General features: G+C 39.0%; 1 protein-coding gene across 1 annotated transcript in view; it reads right to left on the bottom strand.

Annotated features, from left to right (window-relative positions):
- atp1a2a (ATPase Na+/K+ transporting subunit alpha 2a) overlaps positions 1–13,884 on the bottom strand; it is a 41,383-nt gene that overhangs the window by 12,887 nt on the left and 14,612 nt on the right. The window contains exons 9-14 of the mRNA XM_028592865.1: positions 10,802–11,000; positions 9,725–9,834; positions 7,063–7,197; positions 4,623–4,702; positions 3,495–3,604; positions 1,808–1,983 (exon numbers count right to left, since the gene is read on the bottom strand). Of these exons, the coding sequence (XP_028448666.1) occupies positions 1,808–1,983; positions 3,495–3,604; positions 4,623–4,702; positions 7,063–7,197; positions 9,725–9,834; positions 10,802–11,000 (810 nt within the window). The remainder of the gene's footprint in view (positions 1–1,807; positions 1,984–3,494; positions 3,605–4,622; positions 4,703–7,062; positions 7,198–9,724; positions 9,835–10,801; positions 11,001–13,884) is intronic.

Below are 13,884 nucleotides of genomic sequence, written 5' to 3'. Positions count from 1 at the left end.
TTTATTTAGCAGAATAATATTGTGTTGGTCTATCCTATCCAATATTTCTAAGCAGATCTCCCCCCCTCCACCCCCCCACACTCACTGATTATTGGTCCCCCCTGTGCCACACCACTTAAAAAAATCCTAAAATCGCCCTTGGGGATACCTATGAATAAAACATCTTCTAATTCTGTGGCCAAAGGTAAAGTAATAAACCTGAACTAAAAGCGAAAGTAAGAACTTTGGTTTATGAGTCGTACTAAAACAGTTTATGCCATAACTGCATCCATATAAACATCAAGGAATAACTTTGAATATGAGCTGAATATCTCATATTGAATATCAAGTATTTCGCATCTGGACCTTGATGAACAGTTAAGTAATTATAAGTCATATTGAGTGCATCCTTGAAATCCCCAGCACCATCATAATCTACAGCATTAAAGATAGAGCGCTATATATTGCACTAAAGCCTTTGGACTCATGCTGTGGACCGAGGATGCACAGTCCACTGAAACGTCAGCGCTGCATCCAATAAAAAGTAATTTAAGCAACAGAGCCATGTGCTCTAGTTTCCTCCTGGGCTCAGCTATGAGGAAAAACAACACATTTGTATGCGTGTGTGTATGTGTATGTACAAAATTGTCTTCTTCCAGTTCAATCAGACAACACACCTATGGCACTTCATGTCTGACAGTATTTAGCAGTTATATGAAGCATGTTGACACACATAATCACAGGTCGTAAAATGATATCCTCTGCAAAGAAAACAAATCTAATAACAGAGTATTTTTACAGTGTGGTACTTAGTACTTTTACTTAACTAAAGGATCTGAATACTTCTTCCACCACTGGTAATGTCTGCCCACATTTCTGACTATAAATGTTTAATTTAAATACACAATGTTTCAATCTCAGTCACATGTTAGTCAGGTCAAAAAAAGACAAAGCACAGTTTAGAGTTAATACCATAACGCCTCAGTCTCAGCAAATTTTATGATCTCAGTCATGTCATCAGTTTTGTAGCCTTTTTTTTTCTTAGCATAAACTAATCAACCATTTTCTTCCCTAAAGCAACATTAACATCTTCACGCACGTTTAGCCTCTTGTTTGTACTTTAAGCCAGTTACAGAGTGTCTTTCAAAAATGCATTATCAAAGGAAGCATGATGACTTAAATGTGTAAAATCCCTTTCCCATATTTGTAGAACTTGGCCCAAAATAAGAACGACTCATTCACTCATTATCTATTTTTACCTCTGTTGGAAGTTGTTTAACCTTCCTGCAGCCCCGGCTTATCATTTTTCTGACAATCTGCTCTGTGCGTGTTTGCAGTAGATTAACATATTATGAAGATTTTTATTAAATGTACTGAATCTATATTTTACAAAGAAGGAACCTTCATTAACATTGATTTTGGAAGATGGCTGAGTTCATCCTTTATCGCCTGTTGCTTTTTTATTATTTCCACATCATAATTTGATCTTGTTGTTGCCGTTCTTAAGATTTTGTGATTTCACTCATTTCATCCACAGACACAGTCATACCTGGGAGAGACAAGTGTACAACATCCGAACAAACATCAAAACAGTTTGACATGCTTCTGTTACGTCAGCTGGCCTCCTTTTCAGAGGGTTTACACAGAATATGTTATCAGCAACTTCATTTATCCATCGATTATCTTCTATCAGTGATCAGTTGTCATTTTGTGATTTGAAAATATATTTGTCATGCAAATCCCTTCTCTAAAAAGGCCGATAAATGAAACCACAGGTAAAGGCTTTTCAGGAAACTACAATGAGGGCTGAGTCTGTGGAACCAATTACCTTGATACCGGCAGAGCGGCATTTACCCACTGCGTCAGGCACAGCGGCACGCGGCGGATCAATCATGGAGATGAGACCCAGGAAGCAGAGCTGCTCGGTGGGGAAGTTTGTTTCTTCGCTGTCGAAGTTGAACCCTCGAGGGAACTGGGTGGAAGACAGATTTGTGTGGCAGAAGCCTGCGAGAGAAGAGGGATCAGTGAGGTGATCATTCATAACTGACTGACATCGCAAAGTATACTGCAGCTAACGAAAAAATAAACTGTTGCTTTGTTGCTCTGAAAACCACTGACAATTTATTTGGCACTTTAAAAAAAAGAGACACATTTTTCATGACCCTAAAGTTGTTTTAGGTCAAAAAACAGCCAATAAACAAAAATATGTTTAAGTGTATTTTGCTAAAGATATTTACATATGAAAGGAAACCTTCAGAAAATGCATTGTCCTCACTGACTGCAGTGATCCTTTACCTTGCAGTATGCGGGCATACCAAACATTTTAAAACTAGATTTGGAGGTTGCAGGTGTGAAATACAAATTGAATCAGCCACTTTTATTAATTCATGACCCACAGCCCTTAAAATATGCATCTCTAGAATCCCTCCAGAGCAAAGCACAATAAAATGCTCTGTCTAAAAGAGGAGAAACCTTTCTTTGTCATGAAACACCCAACCTATCATCATCACCCAAGGCATGAATGAGATTCAATATTTTACATGATTTCAGGAGTTTCCCGACACAAATGGCATTATTCCACATTTTACTAAGTGCCAGCTCCTCTGACAAAATGATGAGAGCACATAATTATTACCTGTGGCACTTTTAAAAAGATGCCAGGTAACTTTTTTTCCTTGGTTGTCAATAACTTCAGGTAAGGATTTTGTAACCAAAATGTGGCATTTTACAAGGTTTTGTCATGTACAAATTATTGTAGGCTTCAGTGCAGAGTTTGACCTGAATTGAAATACCAGTCTAAAGCACAGCTCATAATTCACACATTACGTACAAAAAAAGAAAGCCAATATCTCTAACATTTTGTGTAAGAATTGTAATTTCTGCTTTGATTCCATGTCAGTCTACTAAAATTTGGTTGAAGCTATAGTGCGTCGTTTCTGTGTCCCCCGTGAGGAATTTTCCAGGATGTTATAAGTGGTGTGGCACAGGGGGGACAATAGTCAATCAGGAGTGGAGGGGGAAATATGATCAGAATACAGCATAGACACTCTGCTTAGAAATATAGGAAATATTGGATAGTATAGAACACAATGTAATTCTGCTATATAACAATCAATATTAGTTTCACTTGATTTCATTTAAGTGTGTCCACATGATACAAGCCTTCTGTGATCGCGCACCCGCACAGTTGCTAGTAGCCAAAGAGGACACGGAGGATTAAAAAAACATGATGGACTCTTCAGAAGAGGTAATTATCTTCACTCAAGTTTCTGAGCGCAAAAGTCGCAGGGGGGCCACAATCTTCTGAACATAGTCACACTGAGAAATACAGAGAGAGTTGTGTAGAGCTGATAGTGTTAATTAGCTTTGAGGCAACTCATTTGGCAATGGCTTGAATGTAAAGGACATTTATTAATAAAAAAAAAACAGGGACATGTGGTCTAACTACCCTCTTTACCAAGGAGATGATAACATGTGAGTGCTTCTCCTCACTATCTATTCCCAGGCTGACATACCTAGCACTCTCTCTCCCAGTCCTCCCAGCTCCATGTAGGCATTCTGGAAAGCCTCTCTCCAGGTTTCATCAAGTGGCAGCTCCTGGCCGTGGATCATAATCCTACTGCACCTGTAAAACATTTATTAATAATACTTTTAGCGCTGTTACTGCTAATAATAAAATCTCTATCTGGATAGAAATTGTGTTAACAAACTGTAGTAAAACAACAAGAGTGAAGTGGAGCTAAAAATCATTGAGTGATAATGGTTCATGTAGAGGAGGTTTTGGCCTCACCAAAAGGGAAACTGGGCCAGACTTGGGCCAACATTGGTGTGACATTATACATAGTGTGACCACATAATATTAAATAAAAAGAATAAATAATAATAACAATAATGTGACCAAACGAAAGATTGACAGTGTCCCATTTGGGTACAGAAATATCTTCAGCACATCAACCCCAACGGATATGAAATAATAAAAACATTTAAAGCATACGACTGGTGTTACACCTATTATCCGTTTTGGAATACCGTTGTGTGGTATGGCGGGTGGCGGAGGACGGAACAAAACCGCAACGCAGCCGGAACTCAGATGCGCCCAGTGGAGAATGGGGGTTATTCTATATTTATTTCATTTTCAACAAATTCACTGAAAGGACAAAAACCACCAAAGTCTTTCTCCCAATACTTTATGATTTCTCTAACCCTGTCTTGTACCTACTGAAAAACAGAAATATATAATTTAATAAAAAAAAAGGGAAAGTCATTTTTTAAAACAGCTGGCCAGTGAATAGTGAATTTGTTGGGGACTATTTTCACCAGTGGATTAATACACATTGTGCACGTTCATGGTGATGAAGGAACATGTCAACAGTTTTTTTTTATATTTTCTATATGGTTTTCAATAGTATTCGGGAGGAATAAGCTATATCAGGTTTTGGATACACAGATGCATTTGTTCTTAGGATCAATTAAAAGTTGATTTTAGCCTTTAATGGGATTTGTTAAGAATAATATTAATAAGAGAAGAAGAGTGTTTTTACTACATTCCTGGAAGAGAAGGATGAAATTAATGAAAAAGAGGTAGACATTTTGTGCTACCTCACTTGTGAGACATATAATCGATTCGTTATCGATTAACCAACCTGTCCAAGATTCTCTCTGGCGCTCCCTTCATGACCAGAATATGACCAGAGGGATTGTCCTCCACTTCATGGACAGAGAGCTTAAAAAAGGGGGGAGAATATTGAAAGAATGTTCAGAACATAGCATGGCCGGATTTATATTGAAACAAGATGCCATTTGTAGTTCATGGCTGGTCTTAAATGTTTCTATTCTAGTAAGAAAAAGGCTCAGGACAGACATGCTCCTTAGTAAAGCTCCACAATGAATTTCACAGTTGTACCAGCAATCACTCTCGTGTCATATTTTTCCAAGTGGTTTGAAATAAAAGCCTTATCGAAGCGGACTTGACTGAGTGCCCATTGTGAGTCATGTATTCCCTGTGTTGAAGCAGCATTCATTCACACTCTCACATGTATTCCTGTGGTGTTACACCTTGCATTACTACTTTCCCCACACACATTTACATGCACATACACACACACACACACACACACACACACACACTCCCCCAGGTAATTTGTATCCGAGTCATAGCATATCTAATCTCAGAAAACCACAGCAAAATTGCTTTTTTTTTCCTCCCCCAAACACAATCGTTCCTTATTTTAAGTCAGGGAACAGGTGCACAAAATGCATGCAGGAAGTCCTTTGTTTGCTCCAACATCACTGTTGTGTTATTCATATGCTGGTTCCAAATCTCCAGACAGACAGGAAAGACTGGCTGTGGAAAGAAGAAACGTTCCCCTGTCTTAATTGTTGCGCTGCTCTTGAGCAAGGTGTTAAAGCTCTTTGTGATGCCTTTCATAGTTTAATATTAACTTTTGCTAGTGTTGCTGTCGACTTCTACAGGATGTAACAGAGCATGCAGCTCAACTGAAGACCCATCAGGAGTGCCTGTTGTGATTATTGTGTACAGTCAAATAGCACAAAATTCCACTACCACCCAGGAAATAATGCTTTGTTGTTGTTGTCATGGAGAGATTTTAAAACATGTATAACCATTCCATGTGTTTTTTGATCGACTATGAAGTGGAAGCACCAGGCAAAATATGCTAAATAAGTGATAACTATAAATAAATATGTGACCATCTCAAACAAAAGGGATATCTGTCTGTGTATTAAAAGGTAGTGACAGAGCATCTTCTGAGCACCCGAAATCCAACCAGTTAGTAATCCACATGGTATCTTTCTATCATAAATAGCACACATCACAACACTGCAGCACTTCTCTGCAGATAACAGTGTTGTGCTTGTGGCCTGTTGGGCAGCTTCCAAGCACAAATGCGTGCAACAGTATGAGTCTAAAGCAGGGTCTCGCTGTCAAAGAGCATGCATGTTCAGGCCACCTTCCTTGGATGGAAAGAGGTTAAAAATTAATACACTCAAAGCATGCAAACAAAAAGGTTTTCCAAGTCTTTGAAGGGCATCATTTAAAACATCATAATATTGTCAATTCAAAAAGAACTAACTAATTAATTATCCAATACATTAAGTACAAAATTAAGATTAATAAGCAAAATAAGATTTAAAAAGACAATATATAAATTAATATGAATAGCAATTAGAAAAGTTCAAAAATGTATTCACGAATAAATTAAAATCTAAACGTTTAAAGCAACCTAGCTTACATACTTAAAGTGCTTAAATAATTAGACAGCAAAAGAAGTATATATATATATAGGGGGAACGCTCCCTTGAGATTGTTTTCCCCATTTACGGCAGCTTTTTGCACAATTTTTCAAGCAATTTGATAGTAGAATGCCTACAAATCTGTAAACCATGTGTGATAATTGCCAAGGGAAAACTGCATGGGATTACCATACAGTGAGCATGTCTATAAAGGGAAGAGTTGTGGGTACCCATAGAACCCATTTTTATTCAGATATCTGGAAGTGAGAGGTCGGGGGACCCCTTTGAATATGGCCATGCCAGTTTTTTTCCTCACCAAAATTAGCTTGAAAACACATTGGAGCGTTATTTGGTTTAATATGACACCAATACTATACTATTTAAGTAGTTGCACATTTTTATTCCCAACTTGTCCCAACGTTTTTTTATCTTAATTTTTTGAATATTTATTCTTGTATTCTATCCTATTTATTATTTATTATTTATTGTATATTCTGTATGGGTGCTGTGTGTCTGATATTTTGCTGCTGTAGCACTAAAATTTCCCAATTTGAGATGAATAAAAGTCTATATAATCTAATCTAATCTAATATCTAGCTTCCCTCTATCTTGAAAACGGAGCCCGCTACAGACTTTACAGACTGTAAAGTCGGCCCAAAAGATTTGGGGCTTTTGAGAAAACATTCAGGGCTGGAGCCCCAGAAGCCACCGCCCTGCTCCGCCGCTGGTGAGTGGTCTGTAAATGGGTTAGGTGGATTTCAGTGTAGGCTTGCATCAGCAACACTTCCAGCACAAAACCATGATGCTACATTATACTCATGCAGTACCTACCTGGTATTTGTTGGTGGAGTTGAAGGGGATCTCTGCCACTTTGAGGTTTCTAGCTCTCATTTCCCGAACACTCCCACAGCACAGCTCGATGCATTTCAACAGAGCTGACTCTGATGCATCCCCCGCTGTCTCCCTCTGGGGAAACACAGCCGCACATTAGCACAGTCACTCACATATGCATATTAAGAAATGAGTGTTGTCTGTCTCACTGCCTGTGTTTATCACACTGCGGTGGAAGGGAACTTTAACTGAATAAAGTGGTGGAGAGGACTTCCTTTACTTCCATTATGGTTCTCATTAATGATGCAGCCAGCTGAGTATAATCTGCATCACCAGCTCTTCTAATCTGGCCATATTGTTTTTAAAGTAACGTAACAATTTAATGCAGAAGTAATGAAAGTGCAAAACCTAGTTTACCTTTTCAGTTTAGGGGATGAAGAACAATTTGATTGAAGCAGTTGAATTTCTTCAGGAAAAATACAGCTGATTAGTTGGCCTTGAATGCCGTTTGCAAGGTTTCTTAAGGACATTTTTTAAGGATATGGATATAAAAGGCCCTGGATATGAAGAGTTGAAGAACTATGTTGGAAATAAATATTGTGGGAACACATTAGATTAAGAAGTTGACATTTACTCATCTTGAAACTTGAAAACTTAAACGTCAGAATGTGTTAAGTGTGCCCATTTTAGTTTAAAGTGGTGTGCAGAAGTCTTATATTGACACTGGGTGCCACACACTAATATATATATATATATATACACACACACACACACACGCACACACACACGCACACACACACACGCATGGTAAGGAGGCCTATTTTACAAGGCTCAGAATTGAGTTAACCCCTGTTGGATGCACATTGCTCCATATTTGTTTTTGTGGGGGTTTTTTTGCAGGTTTTCCAGATTCTACCTGTGTGACAAAGTTGTTTGTGTGTTGCTTGCATCATTTAGGAGAAAAAAATTCTCTTCTGATAACCTGTAAAATCCGCCTTGATAAAAATTCCATGATGATCACTGCATTTCATCCCGCTCTTGGAGCCAATTTATTAAAATCCACGTTGAGCTGAATGACCTGATGGCCAATAAACCAACGGGGGCTGAACCAAGACAAGAGATTCCTCTTTGCTCCTGTTTATTCATTCATGAACAGAACAAAACAAGGGCAAGGGCTCCGCAGGATTCGTCCTTGTTTGTGCCTTTTCATGAATGAATAAATAGATCAAGGAAATTCCATTTCTCTGTTTTTGCGTGTGCAGCTATAGACTTGTTCTTGTAATGGTAGTGGAGCCTGGGCTTTGACTGCTGTGTTTGAGTGCTGTCAGGAGATATGGCTGTTACTTAATGCAGGGAGGAAACCCAGGCACCTCAAGGGGCAGAGAGGCTGCAGCGGAAGGGCCTGCTCCCACCGGAGTCAAGAAGCTGTAACCCTGTCACTTAGAGCCACATGGAGAATTTCTTCAGGTCAATGTAGCACAGGCTGGAGGATAGCAGTTGGTAGACCACTGGAATATTATTGACTTACCTACCCAGCAGTGTGTGTTTGTGTATTACTGTGGAGGGGTTATTTCCAGGGGTGCGTTGAATTATTCTGTGAGTGTGTGTGTGTGTGTGTGTGTGTGTGTGTGTGTGTGTGTGTGTGTGTGTGTGTGTGTGTGTGTGTGTGTGTGTGTGTGTGTGTGTGTGTGTGTGTGTGTGAGGCTAAGCATGAGTAAGTAAGTGAGTAAGTATATTGACGAATCATTTTTATGTTGTTTTTTTTTCCCTGTTGGTGCCATGTGGGTGAGGAATGCGAAATATACGCAATAAGTACTGTACTTGTGTGCAATTTTGAAGTACCTAAACTTGAGTATGTCCATGTCCTGCTACTTCGTACTCTTCTCAACTTTACTAATTTTTAGGGGGCAGTTTTGTACATTTTGCTAATCAATGATAAAGTATGATGCATTGCAAACCAACCAACCACTTGTTTTATTTACTCGTTATACTGTATACCCAATAGCAGTGGTGTGAATACTGTTCTGTATTTTCATAAATCTTATAAATATATTATAGCTGTAAATATTTCATCTAATATACCTCTACCACATTTCAGAGGAAAATATTGTAATTTTAACTACTACTTTGTATGACAACTATTAGTTACTAGTTACTTTTCATATAATTTTTTTTAAAACAAACCCATTTCATTAGTTTATTAAATAAAATATGCATTGTTATAGGTTTTGCTAGCCTTTTAAGTGCAATAAAGTCCAATTTCTGCATTCTGCAAACATTTACTTACAGTCAAATGAAGTCATCAGAATAGCACCACTGCTTTTTTTTAAGTGACAGCTCACCTGCCACTGTCCTGATGTCGTTAGCTTCACCATATATGTATGCAAAATCATGTCTTATGAAAAATGTGCATGCATTATTTTTAATCCAAATCTTAAAAGGTCTGTTTATAATGTCCTTAGATCAAACAAAACCTGTTCTAACAAACTGCTTTAGAAAGTACAGATAATAAAATGAGACTGAATCATCAATGCAAAGGTTTTGAAAGCTGCTGTTGTAGTGTGTGTGTGTGTGTGTGTGTGTGTGTGTGTGTGTGTGTGTGTGTGTGTGTGTGTGTGTGTGTGTGTGTGTGTGTGTGTGTGTGTGAGGTGGAGGTTTATACCATCAGGATGGGAAATTCCTCCTGTCCGCCTTTGAAATCAGCTCTGTTGCACAGGCCAGCCACACGAGACAGAGAAGTCCAAGTAGCAGAGGTCTTGTCAAAACCAAAACCTGAGAGAATGGCAGAGGGAGCTGTGTTAGACAGGGTTTTTTTTTAAAATGAGTGCTTATGCAGTATTTATGCTACTGACTTAACTCTTGGTCACAGAGTGGCACTGGATAATGTAGCTAAATAACAGAAGTGGGGTCAGTTAAGTTGAGCAATTACTTATTCCTTGCCATCAGTGATTTTTCAATTCCCAAGTCTGGAGAATGTCATTCATTTTTAACTAGAATGTCTCGTAAAATACAAGCTGTTTGGAAAAATTTCTATCAAAATTTAATCCGTCCGATTCAATCGAACTGAAAATGACCTTCACTCCACTGCATTCATTTTTCATTTTGGCCTAGACTCTCTAGAGTGGTCCATGTCACTGTTATTGTGCAAACAGAATATAATAGCATCATGCAACATACAAACTGTGGCTGGAGTTGCTGAACTTGACAAAGCAAGGTGCAAAAAGCTGCAAAACTTGCAACAGCTGCAAAAAGGACTATGTCCTCCTGAAAAAATTGAAGACACTGTGTTTTCTTTTTCAGCGCTTGCACTGTTTCAGATGTATGGCCTTGTCAGCAATGCTGGCTATTCATTGTATAATTGCATCGCCTGACTCAATCATCATTGGTATGCATAGAACACCTGCTTTTTTTTTTTTTTTTTTTTTTTTAAACCTTTTGGTTATAGCTAAAAGCTTCTTTGAAATTTGGCTCGGTTTGTAGCTGTTTGGTGTGAGTCAGGAATCCAATCGGTTCCACAGCAGCAGTCTTGCCAAGGAATCCTGGTAAAAGATTTGTGTGTATAGCTGAGGGTTGTGCCGCCCACTGCATACCGCTGCTCAATTATTCTGAGCACTAGCGAAAACAGCAATGTCGGCTGGCGGCGTGAACATTGGACAGATGAATTTCGGCAGGTGGTCACACACTCCCCCTTTGTATTCCCAAACACTCTCCCTCTCCCCCCCTTCTCTCTCTGTCTTACCAGTCTGGTCCTCTGTGGTGTCCGCCTCGTGGATCTGGTTGTCGAACCACATGTGGGCCACGGTCATGCGGTTCTGGGTCAGCGTGCCCGTCTTGTCGGAGCAGATGGTGGAGGTGGAGCCCAGAGTTTCTACGGCCTCCAGGTTCTTCACCAGACAGTTCTTCTTGGCCATTCGCTTGGCAGTGAGAGTCAGACACACCTGGGAGGAGAGCGGGAGGTTAGGGGGGAGAAAGATGAGGGAGGGAGGGAGGGAGGGAGGGAGGGAATAAGATGAGGGAAGGAGGGAGGACGAGGAGAGGAGAGGATGGATGATTGCTAGTCAACAAGGGGACAGGGCATGTGTACGCACCGGTGCATTCAAGTGTTTGTGCATGGGAAATCATGCGTGGTCCAGGTGCTTTATAGAGAGTGTGTGTGTGTGTGTGTGTGTGTGTGTGTGTGTGTGCGTGCATGTATATGGTTGGCTGGTTAACAGCAGGTGCATAAGGATATAAAAATACGATGAATAGACAAATTCCGTATGTTGCAAGAGACACATCAACACACATTAATTCTAGCCGACCACATTACTCACAGAGCAACAAATGCAGCACAAACACAGACAAACATTTCCACACACAACTCGTGGTGCGTTTAAAGCGAAAGCAACTAAAGAAACCAGTCACTGGAAGTTAATTTATTTTCTGTGACCAGTGAAATGTCGACTGATGACATTTCAAATGCCATCTGGCATCCACCTCAGTGCACACTTTGTTTATTGTTGCAGAAAAAAAGTTAGATTAACTTCAAGATTTGAGCAACTCCAATATTCAGTAATAAATCACCTGCTTTGCTGGGTTCTGTAGTATCATTAGAGCTACAGCTAACATTCAGGAGAGGGTAAATTGGTGTTAGGAAAAGCATAAGTGTAACTAATAACATTGAGGATGGCTCTGTTTCACTTCGGTGTGCCAGTTTACCATAACAGTGAGCCAGCAGGCATAATGTGAGGACTCTTGAACTGGCACCCAGAGTGCTGCTATAATCAATATTTTGATGTTAACAATGGATCAAATTACTGGATGTAATGAGAGAACAGCTGCTCAAGATGACAAACCCGTGGAGAATTAACACCTGACTCTGCATTTCCCCCTCAGTTCTTCAAAGCTTGTTAGCTTCTTTTAGCTCATTACTTTGGTTTTTAGGCCCACAAACTCCAGTCATCAACCCTATTTCCAACAGCCTCAGGCAGCTATTTTCAGCAAACAAGCCCATTAACCCACTGTACACTACCTTCACAGCACCAAACAGCAGACAGACAAAGTTAGCAACAAATTGGTGAAGAAAGTCACACATTTAGAAGAGCCAGATATTTGTTTTCAAGAGTTGGTGGGGACCAAAACAGAGCTAAAAGGAGAGTGAGTGTTTGAGGTATATTTGTTGGGTGTAAAAAGGACTCCAAAGCAATGATGTTCTGTGCCTGCTGGATGTGCAAACAGGCACGTTAAAAGTATGTCCGATATTGTATTTCCATCTTGTTACTGTGCCCCCAAATGACCAAAATGCCAATTAATACAACTTTAAAGCTTTAGTGTGTAACTTTTATTGATATTAATGAACATCTGTTACATTCAAGCCATTGCCAAATGAGCTGATACAAAGCTAATTAAGACTTTCAGCTCCACTAAACTCTCTCCATATTTCTCAGTATTGCTATTTTTAGAACATAGTGCTTTCGTGTACAGAGAGAGAGAGAGTCCAACAAGAGTCCATCATGTTTTTTTAATCCTCCATGTCCTCCTTGGCTACTAGCAACTGTGTGGAGGAGGGCTGGGGGTGGTGCGCGATTACGGAAGGCTTGTATCATGTGGATGCAACAACAGTGGTGATGTCATTGCTTAGAATTCCTCATGGGGGAGACAGAAACTACGCAGTACGCACTATATTAAATGGAGTGCAACCATAAACATCATATCATAGTTACACGTTTTAGTTTATTTTTAAAAAATGTCACTGTCGCAAAAAGACATAATGTAATTACAAATTGCCATTTGCAACACATACCATCTTTGACCTTTGTTTGTTTGTGTACAGCAGCTAATTTATGACTTTTCCCCATGGGTCTGTTCACTATTCCCAGAAGGATATTATGTCCTGTCCTTGATACAAGGGGACATGGTTTATTATAAACTGAAGGGCACATTGTCTTCTTGTAGCAGAAAGAAAAAGAGAGTGTGCAGGGAAATAACATTCCATTAAAAAAACATTCAAACTGAAAAATAAATCCAGATCTTTTTGGGTGAAAATCTGTAAAAACCTCATCCGATGAAGCCTATCTCATAAAAAACAAGAAACAACACATTACTCAAAGGACTCTCCTAGGAAGACAGAACAAAATTATCAAGCAACCATTGGCTCAATCTGTTAACAGACCACTTAAACAAAGAAAAGTCACAGCAACCCTAAAAAGACAATCCATACCAATTCCATAAAACCTGGTTCCTATCTTAGAGTTTATCCAGAGTGGATTCCTCTCTACAGATTCCAAAACCTGAAATGACAACTCATTATATCAAAATACCCCACAATATGCTTTCTTATTACTGCCCATCCTGACCGGTACTATTACACTTCCGGCCTATTTTGTTTTGTTTTATTTCTTTTTTATATATATCACCTTTATTTATTCAGGGAGGGCCAACTGAGAGCAAGCTCTCATTTCCAATGACACCCTGACTACATGCCATATACAATTACAATACAAATAAAAATTACTGAACATAGTAATTAATATATAAAATATGTTGCAATACACAGTACATACATAAATCAATTAAAGAATGTTAAACAACTCAAAGTGCACATGTACATTCAGAATACATGGACTCATAAAGAAGACATTTAAAGTGATTAAATGGAATTAGGCTGTTCAATTTCATTAGAATCTGCAGGTTATTCCATTTATATGGAGCATAATACTTAAATGCATTTTTGCCTAATTCTGTCCTAACAAATGGAATATTTTGATAACAAGGAATCACTAGTGCGAGTGCCATTGTGATGCGATTTAAAATTCAGCAAGCTTGTTAAATATACAAGCAATT

This window comes from Perca flavescens, chromosome 12, assembly GCF_004354835.1.
Source record: "Perca flavescens isolate YP-PL-M2 chromosome 12, PFLA_1.0, whole genome shotgun sequence".
In the NCBI taxonomy this organism is placed as follows: domain Eukaryota; kingdom Metazoa; phylum Chordata; class Actinopteri; order Perciformes; family Percidae; genus Perca; species Perca flavescens.
This window is presented reverse-complemented; position numbering and strand designations above follow the sequence as displayed.